Source organism: Trematomus bernacchii, unplaced genomic scaffold (genome assembly GCF_902827165.1).
Source record: "Trematomus bernacchii unplaced genomic scaffold, fTreBer1.1, whole genome shotgun sequence".
Classification (NCBI taxonomy): domain Eukaryota; kingdom Metazoa; phylum Chordata; class Actinopteri; order Perciformes; family Nototheniidae; genus Trematomus; species Trematomus bernacchii.
The window spans coordinates 2,943,134-2,964,584 of NW_022987573.1; the positions used below are offsets into that span (position 1 = coordinate 2,943,134).

A 21,451-nucleotide genomic window follows, 5' to 3' on the forward strand; every position below is an offset into this window, starting at 1 on the left:
ATTGTAACAGCTACCTTTCTTAATATTTGCATAGTTGCAGTTTGCATGATACTTATATTGTGAGAATAGACTCATACGGGGAGATTGCATAATTGCACATATTATGCATTATTGCTGAATAATTTACCTAACCTAAATGTTCTAATGATGCCATTTAAAAACAGATATCTCATTATATACTGTATATTATAATGCTATACTGTTTTATCTTGCACCATTATCAATGTACGTATATTGTGTAAATGAATCTAATAATACTAGTTATTTTATTTTTGTATGATTTACTTATTATTACAGAACTTTAAGTTTACTACAGTTTATTACACAGGTTTGCAAGAACAATTTACAATGAAATCAGACCCTCCCTTTAGTACACAACAAATGTGTTGAATCCATTTATTTTCCCCTTTGATGGACAAACTCAACTGTCTCACACTGCTGAATACTTTAAATTGGTTGTGCATCTATACAGGCGAACAGCTGAACATGTTATCCTATTTCATCATGATAATGTTTGTTTCCGTATTAGAAACACGTTTGTAAATGCTCTCTTTTTTGATTTTCATGTATTTACAAGGCGAAGCACTCAAGGAACCCTGCTATATTACACGGTGACCACATAATGGAATTTGCAAGCATGTTGTTGTACATGATGGTCTTCCTTATAATGCAGGCACAACATTCCCATGGTTTGCTACTGATTGGTATAATAATACTGCAAGAGAATGGTGAATGGGGAGGAATAGGAGAGGGAGGGAGAAATGTGAACTGGGAATCCAGCCATGCAGCTCATCTGCCTGCACACGTGAGTGGGGGAGACACAGATGTGCAGAGCAGTGGGATTAACACAGAATGAGGAATAGAGCTAAACCTGTACACACACACACACACACACACACACACACACACACACACACACACACACACACACACACACACACACACACACACACACACACACACACACACACACACACACACACACACACACACACACACACACACACACACACACACACGCACACACACAGATCTCACACAACAACAGGCAACATATCATCGCCCCGCTACGCCACAGCAACATTTCAGCACCTGCCTCCAACATCCAACCACCAAATACTTTAAAGGGTGTGAAAACCAACACACACACACACACACACACACACACACACACACACACACACACACACACACACACACACACCACACACACACACACACACACACACACACACACACACACACACACACACACACACACACACACACTTCCTGTGGTCCCTCATACCCACATGATTGTCTCCTGGAAGTGTGTAGAGGTGTTGGACCTGTCCTCTGAATTTTCGCAATGGGCAAAAGAGCAGCCTGTATCTAGAAAAGACATTGATGGATGGAGGTAATAATGTGTGACAATGATGTCAAACAACACTCAGAGGAGTAACTCCTGCCAACAACACCTTACATTTACTGGATTCACTGTTCATGAAGCAATAGTTATATTAGGTAAGATGATGACCTTGTTTTTTATTTAAATCAAAGAATGAAATGGTGCAGTTGTGTAAGACCCTCTGAATGTGTGTCAAGATTTGAAATCCCAATCAACAACATCAACACAGCACATAACTGGAGTATTGATTCATGTTGTGAGTGGGCTTTAGCTATCATGGTGGTCACCTGACAGCTCCCAAAAACACTATGGTTACATAATGTGCTCCAAACGTGAGCTCATGGTAATTCACTCACAGGAAAGAGAGGATGGTCTTTGATTAACAGAATGCAAGGTTTCTGTATGTCAAGTGCTGCTTTGAGGGATTTCACACATACAGACACATAAACACACCCCTGTCACGTGCAGATGTACAGTGGGAAGCATTCAGAGATGAGACAGATGGGAGGAGAGCTTCCTCTTCATTGATGTTTCCCTGCATGTGGGAGTAAAGGGCTTTTTATTGAACTCGTTTTTATCTAAGCATGATAATCATAGGCCGGGATAGAAAATGTCTCACATCAATAGAAATGTTGATTCAATCTTGTAGGAAATAACCAGGCTGTTGCATTGATGACGGATACAACAGACGATTCATTGAATTGAATATGCTCTGTAATGTCTGATTTTGTATCCATGTGACACTGACACATGCAAAGGCACATGAAGTGTATATTCTGCAATGTATTACAACCGATTTGATCTCCCATGCTATCTAGATAGGAAACACAATATCCTGTTCTGTTTTGATACCATCTAGTGGTTCATGAGGAAAGCTGCTGCACCAGCTATGAGTCATCCGTAGAGGAAGGAGGTGCCTGGCTCACAGCCTCACAGCCTCACAGCTCACAACAGGAGACCCAGTGTGCCTCCATGTGGGGAAAGCAAGGAATGCAATTACATGCATTTCATGAATGAATGAACAAATGACCACAAATCTGCCCTTAAGCTGATTATACATGAACTCCAATCATGCATCTCTGTCTTTTTTCTAAACTACAAAGTTAAAAAAGAAAAATTCTGCAATTACGTAATGCATTTTATGTTGTTACTGTTAGAACTACCTATTACTTGTGTAGCATTAGTAAATAACATGAGGAAGCCACATGATGCATGATAAATGATCTGCAGAAGTAAGCATTGCCACATTTCTTAATATGTTATAACTGATATGAGATTAACCCTTCTGCCAAAAGCCCTACATCTAATGAAATAGTGTACATAATACATTACATGTATGTGCAGCAAATAACCTGGGTGTCATGATAAATATAAATATATCTGTGACACATTGCACCATATGATTTTAGATATGTTTCCCTATGAGTAGATATGAGTGCGAGATATTTTGTGCGCTCTGCTATCTCATTCACTGTATACTTGCAGATTATTGTAGCATGAGATGTCAAGAAAGATTATTCAAATTGGATGTTTGAAATGTGCATCCCTTTTTTTTTTTAAACAAAACATGCACATTTGCAACACATCAGAAAGACAACCCACCCAGAAATGCAACATAAAAAATATAATAAAACAATACATGATTTTGTTTGCTGATTTTAGCGTTTAGTTGTCATTTTAGTTGTAGTAATGAAACCTGAGTTGTTGCACTGAAACCTAGTGCTATATAAAAAGCCGTTATGTTTGTTATTAGAGTGATTGACTTGCATTTGTCATGATCCTGGTGTTATGTTTTCTTGTTTTAACCTTATAACCTTATACATCTTCACGGTCACTTAGATTCCTCCTTGTGGTCCCGAGGTCAACGTTGAAACAGCGGGGAGACAGGGCCTTTTCTGTAGCTACTCCCAGGCTGTGGAACGATTTGCCCCCCCCCTGATCAGACTTGCTCCCACTTTGCCTGTTTTTAAATCTTGTTTAAAGCCTACTTGTTCTCCTACTTGTTCTCCCGTGCTTTTTGAAGACCACGTATAAGACTTACAGTATCAGTCTGCACTTTTAAATTGGGTTTATAAGTATGGTTTTATTGTCTCGTGTTTTTACATTTGTTTTTTGTCCTATCAGTTTTGTCTAAATGTATTTATGCTATATATTTATTTATGTACAGCACTTTGGTCAACTCTGTTGTTTTTAAATGTGCTATATATATTAAGTTGGATTGGATTGTTTTCTTTTGTAATGTATTTTCTCCTTGTGTCTTCCTGTCTTTTGTTTCCCCGCCTGTGTGATTGTATGATTGTGTTCACCTGCTGCCCCTGTGTTTCACCTGCCCTCTCCAGCTGTGTCTTATATCTGTGGTTAGTCTTGTATATATATGCCTGTCTTCCCCAGTGTTCTCTCTGTTTGTTGTCTATGTTCCTGCCAGTGTCCCAGAGTTCCTGCCTGTGTTCCCGCTCTTGTCCCTCATGTCCTCCGGTCTGTACTTGTTTAAGTTTTCTTTGCTTTTGTTGTTTTGTTTGACCTAGTTCTGGTCCCCGTTATTTTTGTATCAGCTTTATTTAATAAAGCTCACTTTTTGTCTACACTTTTATACATGCCTCCTGTGTTTTAATGCGTGTTGGTCCAACTTGTGCTAAACCTGTAACAACATGATGTCAAATCTGCATGCAACCATATTTAAAAGTATGTTTTTAGTCATAAACAATACATTTAAGACTTAGCACACATACGTACACTTAACCCACACATTTATTATGAAGGTGACACAGAACATTCTTCTGTCCAAACATAGTAATATGTTTTATTTAAATAGAATACATATCTTTAATTCAGGAAGGTGGTGCTTGTTGGGATCAAGTGTTTATATGTGATTTCAGGCTACTGCTGATATCATGTGACTGAGGCCTGTGAAGTAGGACTTCTCCCTCTCACTCATCAGCTCCAAGTGAAGAGGCTGCTGGCAGAAGTCACACTCTGCTGAGGAGTGCGGCCTCAGCTCCATCCCCACCTCCTTCCACGTCTTCACCAGCCGGTCTGTGGAGACACAACAGAGAACAAAAAGCTGAGTATACAACAATCTTTGCCAAACATTGTAGACATAAGATATACCTAACATTTAAGTTTCAAATTGGGGTTTTAATTGTTTTCTAATGTAGCTATTGGACTTCAGAATTGCAATATTCCCTAAAATATATATATATATATATTTTTAATAATGCATCTTTTTTAATTTGACTAAAGAATTGTACTTTCACCCGAAATGTAATATACTCAGGAGTGCAAAGTCCAACACAAAATACTTCAGATATTTTAAGATAATAGGATATGCGTCATCATTTAAAGTGGGCATACCAACAAAGTAGAACATCATCTGGGGAGTGTGGTAAGGTGTGGGTGCGATGCGCAGCAGCTCCTCTCCTTTGGCCACAGTGGGGTAGTTGATTGCCTGGACGTAGATGTTGTAACGTAACATCATGATGTCACAGATCTCAGTGTTCTTCTCTGCATTTGCCACCTGCCAAACATTATAGTTCAGCGTCACATTTCTGCATCAACACCAGTTTATCGGATCAATTATTAGTTTCCTTACCCGAACAGGAATAATGTGGCTCGGGCAGTGGACCACCGGGAGGCCCGAGTCCATCAGCATCTGTCGGAGCAGCTTGACGCTCCTCTGATGTTTCCTCCTGAGCACCTGGCCTTCCTCACTTTTCAGGACCTTGATGGACTCCTTTGCCCCCGCCAGCACCATGGGGGGCAGGGAGGTGGTGAAGATGAAGCCTGCCGCGTAGGAGCGCACCGTGTCCACCAGGGCGCTGGTGCTGGCGATGTAGCCGCCCACGCAGCCAAATGCCTTTCCTGGAAACAAAACCCAAAACAAGTCAGAGAGGCACATATGGAACTGGTCAGAGTGTTAGGATATGTTTCCCCCCGTTATTGAGGGTTCAACTTACCAAGGGTACCAGAGATGATGTCCATCTTGTGCATGGCTCTGTCTCTGTCCCCGATCCCTCCTCCTCTGGGTCCATACAGGCCCACAGCATGGACTTCATCCACAAAAGTTATGGCACCAAACTTGTGGGCAATGTCACACATCTCCTCAAGAGGGCACACAGCCCCTGTAGAAAGAACAATTCTGCTTATTCCTATTCTTAATTTTAAGTCACATTATTTTGGGTGTGTATATTAAAGTAAGAAGTTACAATTTCCTGGCACTGACATGGAGGGATTGTCACTTACCATCCATTGAATGCACCGTCTCAAAGGCAACAATTTTAGGAGTGGAGGGGTCTGACTTCTCAAGTAGCTCTTGCAGGTGGCTGACGTCATTGTGACGGAAAATGAACTTCTTCACTCCGCTGTTTCTTATACCCTGGATCATTGAGGCATGGTTGCCAGCGTCAGAGTAAATTTCACAACCTGAAGGAGTAAACACATTTAAAAGAAGTTACATTTACTACTATGGATTTCAGTAAATCAGCAAAAACATGGAACTTAAGGTCACATATTTACCTACTTAATTTAATTTACCTGGAAGCATTTTTGCCAGAGTAAACAACGTGGAGTCATTGGCTACAAAGCAGGAAGTGAACAGCAATGCGGCATCCTTCTTGTGCAGGTCGGCTAGCTCCTGTTCCAGTTCCACGTGAAATTTGCTCGTCCCTGAAATATTTCGTGTGCCTCCAGCACCGGCACCGTGCTTTCTTACAGTCTCCCTTTAAGAAAAAAAAGAGTTGCTTTATTATCTTAAAACCTTTTATTCTTGTTTTTTTTGTCAGTCTGATTCAAAATAATCAGCATCTTCATATGATTTCTGATCAATGGGGATTACGGGGGATCCCTAATCAGTGCGCCAACTCACATAATTGTCTGGGTGACTTTGGGGTGACGACTCATGCCAAGGTAGTCGTTGCTGCACCACACAGACACGTCTCTGCGGGCATAAACTGACTCTGAGAAGTCGTCTGCCATGGGGAATGAGGAGGCCAGCCTGTTCACGGTCTTAAAAACCCTGTACGTGTGATCCTTCTTCTTGCCTTCAATCTTCTTTTCAAAATACTTGTCATACTGGAAGGTCATGGCTAATGGACAATACATGGAAAAAGGATTTTAGATGCTTCAACAAAAATCTATTTAAGTATTTTTGTTCATTTTGAACATTTCTTTCTTACCGTCGGGCAGATTGTCCTTGAGCAGGTGAGACACTTTGGAAGGTTTAAAAAACGTTTTTGGTGTCTTTGTGTTGTTTATGTCTGCCTCGATAAGATCCACAACTGATAAATCCACATCTTTTTTCCCTGTTTAAGAAAGATGTTATCTTAATAAATGCATGACATCAACTTGCTATGAACATGTCACCAGAGTGTCAAGGCTACAAGCCATGACCTTTTACAAATGACAAGACCGACTGTATGTGTATTCAACTAACGGTGTGGCTGTGTGTTTGCTTACCTGTGCGAACAGAATGCATTTCCTGGACGTCCTCTTGCAGCTCCATGCGGGCCTCTCTTACTACCCTGTTGTTTTTCTGCCCCATTTCTGCAGCCAGGAAGGGGCATTTGGAGCCTGCAGTTTGACCAGCAGGTGGCGTAAAGTGACCTGGGGGCATCTTAACTTCCTGCTTCTGATCTAGGGACAGCAACACAGTAAGCTGTCTACAGAATTACTATTGTTAGCATTAAAATATTTTGAATTGTGAAAGAGGTAATCATACATAATAGGATGCATTACAACTGACCTTCATTTGTTGGTGTGCCTTTGGACGAAGAAGCTGAAGAGGACAGTGCTCGGGCCAGAGGTCTGGAGGCCAGGTCCATCATCACGGGGCATCTTTGGGCATATCTCCCCAGCGACACCTTCCCAGCCAGATACAGAACACCGGGAACTACAGTGAGGAAAGGGCACCGGCGGATTGCTGCCTCCATGTGAGATACCCTTGAACTAAATTAAAAGGAGAAAAGACAATCAGTGAAGACAACCCAGTACATACACAACACAAAGATCAGACATTAAAATGCAACCTTAAATAAAAGGTGGATAGTATACCATAGGCAGTGTAATGAAGAAATAATCCAATTCATCAAAGTACCATTTTTTAACAGGCAACATTTTTTTACAAAAATGATCCCCTAAAAATCTTGCTCTCCGTTGTCTCCTTTAGTGCCACTCTTTTACCTGAACACATCCCAGTCCACCTTGAAGTAACACAAAAACCTCTTGCGAAACATGACGAAAAACTCCACACTGACCAGCGAGACCCAAGAGAAAATGATATTTAAAACCAGAGAGAACACTTTCATTCCTGCTTCCCTGTAGTCAGCTGTCCTTGACAAGTCTGAGAGGGAAGGCCTCTCAAGGACCTGTCTTGAAACGAAGGAGAAAAAGAGCCATCTGGCTGCTGGTGAGATAGAACATATGAAGGCTATAGGCTATATGAACTGTAACAGACTAACCATCACATATATTACTGGGTCTCATAAGATCCACCAAGTGGAAAGTTATGTTATGTAAAGTCTATACTGTATAGTCTCTCCTTTGCATTGACAATGTTACCGATTCATAACTGCTTTATTTCTAGAAGTTAACATTTTCTTGAGGAAGCTGACCTTGAATCAGAATAAAAATGTAAAATGACCACTGTTGTACAACGGATTAACAACACTTAACACAACTTTCTTTTATCATGTTTTACATTTAACCAATCGATAACAATTTTCACAGAATCGCAACCTAAAGAAACCCCAATGGAAACCCCAATGGAAACAGTATTGACAGAGATCTAAATATGCAAAAGTGGTAAAAACAATATATTCCACAGCATCCAGTTGCTTTTACAGATTTTTAGAAAAGAGTGTAAGCTTACAAAAATAAATCTCATAAAATATTCACACTGGAACTGAACAGGTATGTTTTGAAAATCAGTTTTGATCAATAAAAGCCAATTAAGTCAAGGTTTTAGTGATGGAAGACAAAAACAGTTACTATCTTATTTTGAAGGAGCTAGACATGAGACAGGAGCACCTGTCATGTAAACCATCCCGGCTATAAACCCTCATGCAGTTCTTACAGTAACCCACCTGGTTTGTGGTTTAAATACTGCGCAGCCTTATGCTCCTCGCCAATTTTCCAGTCGAATCTTTTTGGGAAGAAACTACAGCTGGAGAAATAACATTTCGGTCACCGCAATGACGTAGCGGTAGTATGTTGCACAATAAAGGAGCCCCGCCCCCCAGCAGTCACATAATCCTGCCAAAGATCGTCTATTGAAACAGGAAGCCTCGTCTGTTCCACTGAACACAGAAACTAGTTATACACAGTTTATACTTTAAATGTAAAATAACACTTATTTTTATTGGAATTCGATAATGTGTTAAAATTACTAGATTGTTAACCAATTCTAAATAAGATCTCAGTGGTATGAAGCATGTAAATCAATGAGTCATTTTACCCGAGTATTTATTTTGGTGGAATAAGTAATCAGTGTTCATCCTTGACTTTACAATGAGTACAGTCCTAATTTAAAGTACAAATACATAGGTATTATCAGGAATATGTTATTCATAGTAAAAGTATTTAGTACATTGTCTCTAAATATTATATTTTAAATAGCATGATATTGTCCTGTCTATTTTTGTTCTGAACAAACTAATAAGATAATTTTGTTTTTGTTAACTTGTAATGATGTAAATAAGTAGGGAGCTTATACTTTTCGATAAATATGTATTTTGACTACCACTCCCACCACTAGTACATGAAATTAAAAACAACTAAATATACGTTTGTAAGGGGGATCTCAACCTTTTTTATTTCCCATGTTACTCAAAGCAACTGCTTAGATTACAAACAAACTTTAAAAAAATCTATATTTCATTAGAGATGTAACATTTCTTCAGCGCCCAATTTAATATTATCATACTTTTTCTTTCTGAATTACCCTCGTACTGTAAAATGTATGGTTAAAGTAAGCCCACATTGATAAAGTAAAATGGCCCTCGGCTCTTAACATAAGCCTTGAAGCCGGCTGTCGAGCCTAACAGACTGTTTACCTGTATCATTCATGAGCATTTTTAATGGGGTCTTTACTTACATGATCAACCTTACAATGTTACCCAATTCTCCCATCTAAGAACCCTGTCTCCACCTACTGGAGAACAGATGTTATGAAAGAAACACCAGTGCGAGCTGTTACATGTTGTGCATTAATGAATGGGCTGCCTCAGTAATACCAATTCCAAAGCAATAAATAACTCATCTGCTCAATTATGTGCACCAGCGTTCAGTGGTTGTAAATCCAGCGAGACAATGCTGAAACAGTTGTAGAGTAATTAACACCATGAATGAAACTGATCGACATAGCATGTTTTGGGACTTTGCCGCAGCACGTCCACACATCTTGGAAGTATAAACAAGACCAACAACATGCTTTGACTTGTCAATAGGAATTACAGTTTTAATTATAGGATTAGACATTTATGAACTGCAATTAGAAAACACACACACACACACACACACACACACACACACACACACACACACACACACACACACACACACACACACACACACACACACACACACACACACACACACACACACACACACACACACACACACACACACACACACACACACACACACAAATATACAAATCAAACAAACTAATTTTTTTTCAATCTGTCTGGCGAGTCAGGCAGGACAGATACATTTAAGATCTTTCTTTACTTGTGCAACCAGCTCTAGCACTTCCCTTGTTATTCCGCTAGGTGGCAGCATTGTGTTCAAACCCAGCCTCCATAACGCAGCTTATTGGGCAGGTAAATGTTGGTGAGGAAATCTGGAGCAATGGCTGCTAGTGACTGTATTTCAGCTTTGACCTTACTCCGCTGCATCATTTCCATCTGCAACATGAGCAAACACAGATTTAAGGAGCATGCAGGAGGAAGTCGCAAACAGGCATACATCTTCAGGTGTTTATCTCAAAGCACAGAGTGGCTCTTAAGTATTCTCAGCATCAGTGAGCGGAGAGTCCTCTCACATGCATTCCTATAGCGTGTGTCAGATGAGCAAATATGTTAAAATTGTGTAAACTTTGAGGAATAAAAAAAAAGGATAATTTACCTAAGAAGGCTCATAGGTGCGGGGAGTGTATTTGGTTAGCTGTGTGTGTGATATGGACAAAATGACCTCTCACAGTATTGTCTTTTACTGATAAGGCTTATTGACCTCTGATAATGATCTGTTAGCTAACATCAAGCCAATCAATTGAATGTCTTTAGTGTTTTGGTAGAACAAATACTCATGAATGGAAAAAGATTAAATTAGGTTTTCTAATGTTTGGACAGAATAAGGTTTATTAAACAGACATGAGAACTACTAAAATTATATCAAACACAAAAAGCTATGGAGATAAAATGATCAATAATAATGAATCATTTCAGCCCCACGACCACTTCACTTGAAGTAATAGTTTCAGTTACTTCCCTTCATTGCTCTTTATTTAGCTCTGCATGTTCCCCCCTCAGCTCTCCCCTAAAGCACTTTCTGTCTCACCTCTTTCTGCCAGTCTGGTTGGCTGGCTGAGTACGGCCTTTGGAGGAGGCTAATGAGTTTACTTTCATCTCTCTTGGTGAGGGGGATCAAAGCGTCCTCTGGAACCCGCAACCTAAAGAATGAAATGTTGATTTAACTAAACAGAACCAAATTGATTTTCTAAAAATGACAGCAGCCAGTTCTGTTGAATGTCGTCCCCGCAGTGCGTCTCCTCCCATTCTCAACAGACTCCCATTGAGGAGTTATTATGTGTATGTTTAGGGAGAAACATAGGAGGAGAGAAGTCTACAGACTACAATTAAATGTATGTCTAAAAGCCATTTTGGCCTTAACTTGTTCAAGGGGACGTATACTTAAAACTCAATCTGCTCCAAGATGCAGTGGCTTGAAGTGGAAAAAAAGTGAGGGCGACAGCAACAGAAACCAAAACAAATATAGAATAAAATCCCAATTAGAGGTAGGAGGAGGAAGTAGGAAGTAGCAAATGTTGAGTCCAAACCTCTGGAGGTCAGAGGGGAGGAGGCCTAGCCACATAACGCTGGGGACGGTCAGACTGTGGGCCTCAAACGACATGGACTGTGGAAAAACCAACGCACATCAAAACACACATAAACAGACGCGCAGAATGCTTATACACATAATATATCTCAAATAAACACACTAATCAGCAAGATACCGTACCAACATGATGTGGTTATGTCCAACACATGTTCAAAATAAAGTTAATGAACACGAGGATGATTACACAAACATCCCAGAGGTCAACAAAGACTTTGCCACACAATAACTCAACATTTTCACCCCATACACTGTCAGTTTAAATATACGAGATGGATGATTTGTTTGTTTTTTTAACAGATACTGTAGTTACATATTGCTAACAAAGACACTGTGGATATTGTACAGTACAGGAATAAGTGGCATAGCAGGACTCACCAATGATCCGTACTTGTAGATGCACATGATCTCAATTCCTGGGAAAATCAGAGGGAGAGACACAGACACGCTGCAATCACCGACATACCAGAGCAATTATCCTCCGTGGTGTGTAACGGAGCTTAGAACAAAGTAAAGCATTACATATGTGTCTCGCCATGCGATGGGAAAAGGTTTTAGAGGGATGGACACTGACGGTAACTGAGCCATCCCGGCAGGATCAGATCCCGCCAGCGGAAATAACAGTCAGACTAGAAACCATGACGCAGCGCACAGGTGCTAACATCTGCTGGATTAGTGGCACAAGCAACCCAACTGTGTGTGTGTGGAGATGAAAAGACAGGCAAATGTTTGTAACTATGTGAAGTATGTGTGAGAGGTGCAAATGGTTTGCAATTTAGACAGATGTTAGCTTACCATGCGGGTCAGCATCCACCAGAGCGAAGATGGGGATGTGCAGCGTGTCCCAAAGCTTCCTCACCATCAACCTGCTGTTCACATCTGGCACGCCTTTACCCTGCTCCACACAAACACATCGGTTATGCAGACACTTATACTGGCTATTGGAGAAATTCCTAAAAATGTAATTAAAAGAGAATATATAAAAAGTGAACCCACTGTAATCATGATGCAAGGAGACAGCTTTGTGCAGAAGTTGTCATCCAGCAGTCTCTGAAACGTTGCATCCTTCTCTACTATCATGACAAACTTTGCAGAGGAGACAATATCTGTATATGGTTGAGGAAAAGAAAGACCCTGCATCGATTTCCTTACAATATATGACATTCTCAGAGGTACCGGAGAGTGACATAAAGGGAAAGTCATGTGAAAACAGTGTAAAACTCTCAGACAAATCCCAAAGGATACTTCTAATCCCTGCAATGTTTGATGAAACTGCAGAAACCTAAAACAAAATACAGAAATACAAATCAGTTCAACTAAACTAAATGTAGTCCTTTCTGACACATGACTTGCAGTATTGTTTCTTTAGTGGGAAACACATGGTAAAAACATGAAAATATACAATTTGAAACCCTTTTTACCATGAAGATTTCTCAGAGTACCCTAAAGTATAGTGTATATAATTTATAAATTATTTATAAATTATTTATAATTTTGGCGAATTGCAACTTTAAGGTGCATACCGCCACCTACTGTACTCGCCGTGAAGTTGTTTGCGGCCTGCCAGTAAACCCAAAGCAGAAGAAGAAGTGACGTCAGCGGCTCATTTGCCTAATCCACCCCCAGGAACTCATTTTGGTGTGAACGCGATCTGCTTTAGTTCATCAGAACTAAAAGAGCTCTCATGAACTAAAGTTCTCATGAACTACTGTGGGAAAAGTACTTGGTGTGAACGCCCCTGTGTTTTTCAGTTAATGGGGCAGCTAGTTCGGGTTATTGAAGGAACTTACAACCGTGCTGGAGCGGCAGTCGATCCTTGTGCCGTCCGCCTCCATATAACACAGATCCCCAGAGATTAATCCCTTGGATGTGGCCAACTGTTGACATAAAAGTAAGACACGCAAGTTATCGCATGCTCATATTAACACATGCATTTGCACACATCTGAAAAGGTTTGAATTCAACTTTCATTCAAGTTCTGTTTGATCAGAGGAACCTTTTTACTCCACAGGTGTTTCGGACAATATGAAGCAGAAAATAAACACTAAACTAACAGAGTTGATCTGTGGCACCTGGACTAATAATAACAAAGCATATCCAACATGTTTTGTATCACTCGGTGGGTATATTTTACCATGCAAACACACACAACACATTAACATGGACATACACACTTACCACATGTAGAGATCTGCGAGGAACCTTAAGCATGCAGGAGATATCATCCACAATGATATCAACATTTCTCTGTGAACCAAACAGCTGTGTATCGTTGTAATAGATGTCTCTGTGGAATACAAAATGTTCATCTTCAAACTGAGGAGTAACCCAGCAAAACAAAACTTCTTACCAAGAAAAACCTGTGTGAGTGTGAACTGATGACAAATACCTTTTGGTTGCATAGGAGTTGCTCTGCACAAGTTTGTAGATGACCATGAAAATCTTCGTAATTTGTGCTTTAAACAGGAAAAATAAAATAAAATAATTATTATGAATACTTTTACAGTTATCACATCTTTAAAAAGTACTGGAGTGGAGGAAAATGCTGTTCCTAATTAGGATATCCATGTGGTAAACTGATCCCTAAAAGCCTTTTTCAACATATACTGTCTCTTCCAATTTGTTACCCTAAACTAAGTCGGACTTTTACTGCCGTATGTGCAGTTCGTGCATGTGTTCACAATGAATAGAAATGAAAGCCACATGAAGTACAGTACAACTTTAGTTTTTTTGACTTAAAGGAATTTCGGTTGTCATGAACAGAAAAATAACAGCAGAGGTGCGAGTATCTTCTTACCAAATTTATCCACAGACATCGGACAGTCGCTCCTAACGGCAGTGACAGAACTTCCTAAATTCATTTGAAGCCCGATGGAACTGTCAAAACTTAAGTGGGAAGTAATGAAAGAAAAACAGATTGAAATTTAAGTGGAAGGGTAGTAAAGAAAAGAAGCCATCATTTACTTTTTAGCTTTGAAAATCAGCCCCCCACATGTAAGCCATCTGAAATTCCCTACACCCTCAGGGCTACCTGAGTCCTGATTCCTGTGTGAAACCTTTGGTGCTCAGTCTGTGGGATTCTCACATTTGAAAGGGCTGAGCCATAGTGTGCTTCAAGCTGCGGCAAGGTTTGATCCAAACAAGACCAGACAGTCTTCTTTGTTGTGAGCATAAGGTCTCTGCAGACTAGTCGCATTAAAGCTCTTTGTATATTTGAGTTTGTGTGGGTGTGTGTAAGACAGTGATTTTAAATACCTATCATGCTGTCATCTTCTATGCAGCAGGAAGTTATTTTAACTTCAATCTCTCTGAACCACAGTTGAAAGTTACTTTTTTCCTACCACCTGGTTGCTCATTAAGATTCCTAACTTCACCCTTAATGCAAATAGAGAGAGCCGTGTTGGATTAAACACTAATGTGATCATCTTGTGTGGCCTGACCTACAAAACCTATGTAGGTAAATGTTTATTTATTTATTTACACAACACGACTGTTTGTGTTTATCTTTAAAAGGTCAGATGGATTAAACGGATCTCCACAAAGTCGGTGTTTCAAATGACTGCAGTGTTCAGGGTGGGCTCTTCATGCTACAGCGTGTTTAAATAAAGTTACCTGATGTTGTCCCAGTTGGATCTGTCGGGCAGTGCCAGGACAGGGGCCTCATCTCTGGAAAGACTTGTCACTATTCCAAGGATAACGTTTTCAATGCGGTTCAATATTTCCCCGCTGGAAAAGAAGATACAGTGCTTTGAATATAGGCTCGCAAAAACCTAGCAAAGGGGATCTGAATTTTTTTAAATAATACTTCAGATCCACCAACAATATTTATATATGTTGGAGAGTATTGAACATTAAGGAAGTGCCTGATAGGTCAAGGGTCTTACAATATTGCCCTGTACATTAATTTGTAATATTGTCAACAAGTCTTATATTTGAGATATAAACGTGATAAAGACTATATTACAGTACTGTTTAAAACATTATATAGCCTACTTTTGTGAAGATTTTGAATTTTCCCCTGTGTAAGTCTTATCTTATAACAAAATAAGTAATAAAAAGTGGATTGAAAACAACAAAAGTTGCGTCTGAATTGTATTGGAGTATAAGAAAGTGGAAATGCTCAGGCAAAATCCCTCAAAATGTAACCACTTAAGACTTACTTAAGTGGTTAATTGTTACTTAGTGTAATGTAGTTACTTTCCACTACTCCTTGCTGTGTAAGATACCTGTTATATATGTTCCAAATAAAGATTATTCGGGCGAATTAATTATGTCTTAAGATTGTCAAATCAACAAATCTTACTCTACACATGTTTGTTAGACAGAACTAGATAGTGAGGGACATAGATATAAATTAGCTAACCAGCTGTCATCAGTGTGGTGACGTAATTACAGTGCATAGTAAAATCTAACTTTAGCTAAATTGCACTTTGACAAACTAATCAATCATTTACCAAGCTACATTATAATTAAGAAATTAAAATACCAGATGCATTGACCGTTGCATTGCTAATGGAGAACCACTATGGCACCTGTTACACCACACTGGGAACCAGGATTGAAACTAGCTAAACCAATTTAATATTATGTTAACTTACGGGCTGATTTCTTTTTCGACACGCTGGCAGTCTGATATGACTTGGACTTTCTTTAGCAGTTCAGCACGGAGCTTGTCAATTTCTGAAAAGAACTCAGCACAACGGGATTCCATTTTGTATGATCACTGACATCCAACTGTAAATTAATTTAATAAAAGCCAGGACGTTCCCGCGTAAGGGTTTTGTGGACATCTCGCGCGATTTGGGAAGCTGGCTGATTGGCTGAATTTAAATCCGGAAGTATTCACCTTGCAAAATTGTTTGTTTTGAACATGGACCATGGATGTTTAAAGAGAACATGGACCCAAGAAACTGAACAACAATTAGGATAAACAGTTTTGCCATATTACATTTTGCACGGTAAGAATGTATTCACAGCATTCTTTTTTAATGTAGTTTATATTAACTGTTACTGAATGGGGTTCAATTGGGGAAATCGTTGTGTACATATTAGCCCGTGTGTGCACCTCATAAGTTACATAAAGCAGTTAAAGTAGTTGTTTGTACACTTATCTTTTTTTTTTTTAAACATTCAAGTATTTCCAATCTGCCATGTGTCTTTAGTTTGTAGGGGCAACTCCATAATTAAGGATACATTAAATCATATTTTCTCTTTTGTAATTTATTTTTCTAATGCACTTGGTAGGTCAGTAGGGCTCTGACTGCACTTGTGTTGAACCCAAATAGTCTATAGACTGTGTATATATATATATATATATATATATATATATATATAAAGGTTGATGAAGCTCTGTGGCTCTGTGTAGCTGCACGTACTTCCACCTGGTAAATAAGAGTACATGGTCATTATTTCCATCACACAACTACTGCTTAGCATGATTAGCATGATTAACTTTTGTTGCCACTTAGTTGTTGTTGTAGTTTTTAATAACATACCACTAACTCTGTCACAATTACTGATGTCCTTACAGGCCCATAGCCTGGAAAAGTCGGCAAGCAGCTACCAGTCTTCGTTTTCAAGCGAAAGGTCAGTGCACATTTCCAAGCTTTGTCCATTAATAACATCCAGGAATGTAGTGTGTGGGCCAGTTAGCACCCCATTGGTGTAAGGTACTAGGCCTGGTGGTGTTAAGTAAAATCCCCATTAGCCCCGTCTGTAACACTCAGTAATGAGACCCTTTATGTGAGCGTGCTGCTACTTGTCCAACATTTTGTCTACTGTATGTGTTTCTGTTTGTGTGGGTGGTGGTTTCCAGTAGGGTGGGTCGGGGATAATTGACTGTGGTTAGAGTCCAAGAGAATCCTAATATATATTGTATCTGTCAGCCATGTGGAAGTGATTTCTAGATATCATTTTGATCCTGGTTGTGTGTAACGATAATGCTGGCCAACATGTGTTTTAGGGCTATAAATGTAGCTTACTCTGTTTTAAGGCAGTTCAGCAGTTCATGAATCAGACACTTATTGAGTAAGTATGGCTCTTTTAAGCTCCAAACATTAAAATTGCATTACTGAATATTAAGCCTTGAGAAAATCCCACGTATATCTTTTTCCACTACCTTTCAAAATCTGTTTCATTCTCTTTGTTGCATCATGTTGCAGTCATGTCGCGGTATTGTAAAAACAGATAAATGTGCTTAGATTCTAAAACTATTAGGTCACACACAGTCCCCACCTTCAACAATTGCTGGCAGGCACGCTGTGTGTGTTTGCGGAGGCACTGCGGTCTTTCTCTCACAGTGTGAAGGCCTGATCAGAGTGTGTGGGAGCCGGGATCTAAAGAGAAGAGGTCTGTGCCCCTGACCTGACCCTGAATATTTCCTAATGTGCAGCTTTACCAAAGGTCCCCCTTTCTCCTGAGTGGCTTTGACAAGCTGCTTCCGTAGTAATGGCTCTTAATTTCGGAGTAATTGCTATCTCTAGGTGATGATGGACAACCCCTCACCCAAGCTGAAAAAATCTTAACATGTGGAAGACCACAGGTTGTAAGGGTCCTTTTTTCTTCTGTTCCAGAAAGGCTGAGACCCCTGCTGTTCTTTTGGTCCGGGAGAGATTTGTGTCGAGTGTGAGGCCCTAACCTGAGGAGACAGAGTGCAACGAGTCATGTGCTTGTCTTGGGATGAGTGTTTGTACTGGGCAGGAGGGGGGAAACATGGGGGAAGTAAGGGGCTGCAGGGTCAGAGGAAAGAAAGTGGGGGCACTCGCTGCAGGTGAGGGGGATTAGCTGCAGCTAGAGGCCCAAAGAAACTAAATACAGATCTGTCAACCTAATCCTCACAAATAGAAAACAGAGCTGCCCTCCCTTCACAATCCACATAGTTTAGCACATCCACCTCCTGCTCCTCTGCCCCCCCCCCCCCCCCCCACTTTCTACCCCAGGCTCTGCTGCTCCTCTGTTTCTCATCAGCTTTTGGCCTGGACTAGTCTGGCTATGCCGCCTCCTCTCTAATGGCTCCTCAGACCAGCATCCCCTAAAGAGGAGCTGACTGAGCACCCAGGGTCCCCTCTGATTGACAGACGAACACAGCCTTACAGAGTGATGAGAGCAAGAGTCAAAGGGGCAAGGCCTCTCTCTGCAGAGACAACAATCTAAATAGGACCTCTGCCGTGAGCTGCATGGACCTGAGGAGACCTTTATCAGGCCCTCACACCTCAGTAATGGATGCTGATAAGTATGTGGCTGGCTAGTTGAAGACGCCAGCTCAGCGTCAAGCCCGGACTCTGTGCCGATGACACAAGTGACAGAGTGCCTGAGTGATAACATCCTGCAATGGATAAGCTCTACTAAGCCAGGCATTTTGGAAAGCTTTGCTAAAACGGTATCTCAGTGACACCAGCTATAACTGATGGGTCTGGCTGGACTGCTGAGAGCTATGAATCAGATCCGAGCTACTCTGGTGTTCCCCTGCACCATATCTGGCTGCAGACAGAAGCAGTAGTGACAGGATATGCCGGATACAGGCGAAAGTAGGTACTGAGTGATGGGAAGAAGGATTGCAATGTGCAGGATTTTCAAATACAATCATTATGTGTTCCTCATAGAATCTCTGAATGCTTTTTGGACATGTGATGCTGTAATGAAACTGAATCTTTCAAATAATATGCAGATATTAAAAATGAGGTACGGATTTGCGCCAGTTAACATTCTGTTAAATATTTGTAAAGTGCTGATTATACAAAAGCTTAGCCAATATTATATTTCAAATTGTTTTTAACCTGCATGGAAATTAGTCTTTTAGCTTAATAAATAGTCTATATGGCCAAACATTTAGGTCCTAGACATGAAGTGGAGTTTCATTTGAATAATGCAAAACTTAATAGTTTTTATAAGAGGAATGCACTAGGATTCAATAGTTCTATACTGAATCCAGAATGTTAAAAATTCCTTTTAACCCAAAACCTAAGTTGGATTTACCAAGTGAACTATTTTGAAGCTGTTTCATATACCAACCCCCTCTTTTTCTTCTGCCTGTCTCACAGCTGTGTCTCATATGTTCATGAGGCCCCTGGAAGTGTGAGACACCAGAAGGGAACATTTGCAATAGCTCAGCTCCACCTAGTTTGGCTGTTTTAACAGGCCGCTGGTTTGTGCAGTGCACACAGTGGGGTTACGCCAAAAACGTAGACAAGGGCGGACAGGACAGGCAGACCGGGAAAGGAAAAAATGTGCCTCCACCCTCTCTTGTCCTTGCACCCCGACCCCACACTGCTTCATTTGAGGGTCCGTTTACATTGAAAGAAGTTTTACTGTATCGTCTGTGGGTCTGCTCGGTCAGACCCCCCTCCACCAAACCTCATCCGCCTCCCCGCATGCACAGGTCTTCAAAGGACTGCTGCCTGCTGCTCTCTTGAGGCAACACATGAAATAAATATTAATCTGACCTCTGACCGCATGCTTTTGAGCTCCTAAAAAGAGATAAGCAGACATATGGGAAAGGTAACTCTTACCATAGATAAAAAGGAAGAGAAAGAGGGAGAAGTATAATGTGAGGATGAAAAGTGTTTTCTTGTGTTCTTGTGGGGTTTTAAAGAGTTTCCAGGGATGTTTCACTGCATTACTGTGTGGTCTTCTTTGGAGCTTAGTATCATGCTCCAACCTGTTGGAGTGGGGAGGTGTGTATTTGTGCAGATTGTCTAAGATCATAGTAGGAAGAGTGTATATGTGTGCACTCAAAATGCCTTATGCCAAGAGACTGATTTTGAGCTAAATGGAATTTGAGATTGATAACTGCCTAAATAGAGAACAGGAAGATGCAACTGACCATAAATATGAGAAATAAAGATATTTATGAGCTCACCTTTGTAAGCCCTAAAATAATAAGACTTCATAGTCATGGTTGTTCAGCAGCTCAGTTCTGCCCTCGAGTGATTTATACTGGCTCTCCTGGCAAAAGTGCATCCACTTTTCTTCAATAGCCATGTAGGCAGGTAGCATTGTGTGTAATATTTGACTACTTGATCATTTTAAATGTAACAGTTTGCAACTCTTGATGTCTTAATAGGGAATTGGCTGTTTGCATCTCAGACAAAAGTGTGAAATACATTAGAAAAATGTTTTTATTCTTTTGCCAGTTTTTTCTTTGTGTGTGTCATTGACGGAGGTTCAAACACTATTTGTTCTGCTTTTCTGCTTTAGTTCTCCTTGTCAAAGGCCCCTCAGTGCAGCTCACCCAGCCTGGCCTCAGCCTGTGCCCACTGTTTACTGTGACTGTCATCGGGCCCATGGAGGCCCAAACAAAGGGGGGTCTGTTCCTATTATCCTACCCAGAATTGTCAGCCCCTCTCTGGGCACAGACTGAGCAAAGGGCTGGGGTTTGTTGGAGGAAAACCGGGGAGTTTGACCTCGCCAACCTTACAGCGAGGGTGAGAGGGCAAGAGAATAAGTGTAAGACAATGATAGAGGGGAAATAAAGTGAGAGAGACAGGAAGATGTATAGTTATAACTGAAACCAAGACCCTTTCAAGTCCCCTGTTGGAAACTGCTGTAATGTAAACACCTGCGGCCATTAGCTGATTCTATCTGAGGCACCGGATAGAAATGTTTATATGTTACAGGCTACTACTGAAAGGCTATTTAAAAGCAAATAGTGGATTAGATATACAGAATGAGTAGTGGCAGGCTGTGTAGGCTTTCAGGCTTTAAGCCATGTTGAATTGTCATTGGAAAAAGACAAGTGAAATGCCTTTGAAGACAAGAACGACCATATTAAATGGGCAGGAAGGTGAGCTAAGTGTAGAAGACCCCAAGACACGCTCTGCCTCCTTTCCTCCCTTCCTCTGTTTGCAATCATAGCTTAAGCCGTCTGGCAGCAACTCGTGCTGTGCCATTGAAGTCCAATTTTATTGCCATAAAAATCACCTGGCAAGCTATAGCCCTAAAACATCTTAACTGCAGAGC

General features: G+C 40.6%; 2 protein-coding genes and 1 long non-coding RNA gene across 4 annotated transcripts; 1 reads left to right on the forward strand and 2 right to left on the reverse strand.

The window, feature by feature from the left end:
• Positions 1 to 4,175: 4,175 nt before the first annotated feature.
• On the reverse strand, positions 4,176 to 8,596 carry LOC117479439 (5-aminolevulinate synthase, nonspecific, mitochondrial-like). Of its 2 annotated transcripts, none has more exons than XM_034126386.1 (11): positions 8,464 to 8,596; positions 7,125 to 7,327; positions 6,839 to 7,015; positions 6,559 to 6,684; positions 6,249 to 6,468; positions 5,918 to 6,102; positions 5,627 to 5,806; positions 5,341 to 5,505; positions 4,977 to 5,245; positions 4,739 to 4,901; positions 4,176 to 4,420 (listed from the first exon to the last, which is right to left on the reverse strand). In XM_034126386.1, exons 2-11 carry the CDS (start codon positions 7,309 to 7,311, stop codon positions 4,260 to 4,262), a joined length of 1,833 nt encoding a protein of 610 aa, XP_033982277.1. In that variant the 5' UTR covers positions 7,312 to 7,327; positions 8,464 to 8,596; the 3' UTR covers positions 4,176 to 4,259. The 2 variants fall into 2 exon arrangements, with proteins under 2 accessions (XP_033982277.1, XP_033982276.1); XM_034126385.1 differs by lacking the exon at positions 8,464 to 8,596 and adding an exon at positions 7,562 to 7,992.
• A 1,404-nt stretch (positions 8,597 to 10,000) lies between these two features.
• Positions 10,001 to 16,211, reverse strand: spo11 (SPO11 initiator of meiotic double stranded breaks). Its single transcript, XM_034126639.1, has 13 exons — positions 16,093 to 16,211; positions 15,107 to 15,220; positions 14,292 to 14,380; positions 13,884 to 13,950; positions 13,673 to 13,781; positions 13,285 to 13,371; positions 12,740 to 12,776; positions 12,491 to 12,600; positions 12,290 to 12,389; positions 11,873 to 11,910; positions 11,436 to 11,512; positions 10,937 to 11,048; positions 10,001 to 10,284 (listed from the first exon to the last, which is right to left on the reverse strand). Exons 1-13 carry the CDS (start codon positions 16,203 to 16,205, stop codon positions 10,165 to 10,167), a joined length of 1,173 nt encoding a protein of 390 aa, XP_033982530.1. The 5' UTR covers positions 16,206 to 16,211; the 3' UTR covers positions 10,001 to 10,164.
• Positions 16,212 to 16,364: 153 nt separating this feature from the next.
• LOC117479583 lies at positions 16,365 to 18,206 on the forward strand. The gene is made up of 3 exons (XR_004555579.1): positions 16,365 to 16,452; positions 17,025 to 17,080; positions 18,067 to 18,206. It is a non-coding gene; the product is annotated as an uncharacterized LOC117479583 (long non-coding RNA).
• The last annotated feature ends 3,245 nt before the right edge of the window (positions 18,207 to 21,451 follow it).

Coding starts and splice junctions, on each gene's coding strand:
- spo11 (XM_034126639.1), bottom strand. CDS start 16,205: ATGGAATCCCGTTGTGCTGAGTTCTTTTCAGAAATTGACAAGCTCCGT. Junction 13,951..14,291: donor GATGTCTGTGGATAAATTTG/GTAAGAAGATAC, acceptor TCCTGTTTAAAG/CACAAATTACGAAGATTTTC. Junction 12,390..12,490: donor CTCCTTGCATCATGATTACA/GTGGGTTCACTT, acceptor TGTGTGGAGCAG/GGTAAAGGCGTGCCAGATGT.
- LOC117479439 (XM_034126385.1), bottom strand. CDS start 7,686: ATGAAAGTGTTCTCTCTGGTTTTAAATATCATTTTCTCTTGGGTCTCG. Junction 6,103..6,248: donor AAAGTCACCCAGACAATTAT/GTGAGTTGGCGC, acceptor TTTTTCTTAAAG/GGAGACTGTAAGAAAGCACG. Junction 5,246..5,340: donor CATCATCTCTGGTACCCTTG/GTAAGTTGAACC, acceptor TTTTGTTTCCAG/GAAAGGCATTTGGCTGCGTG.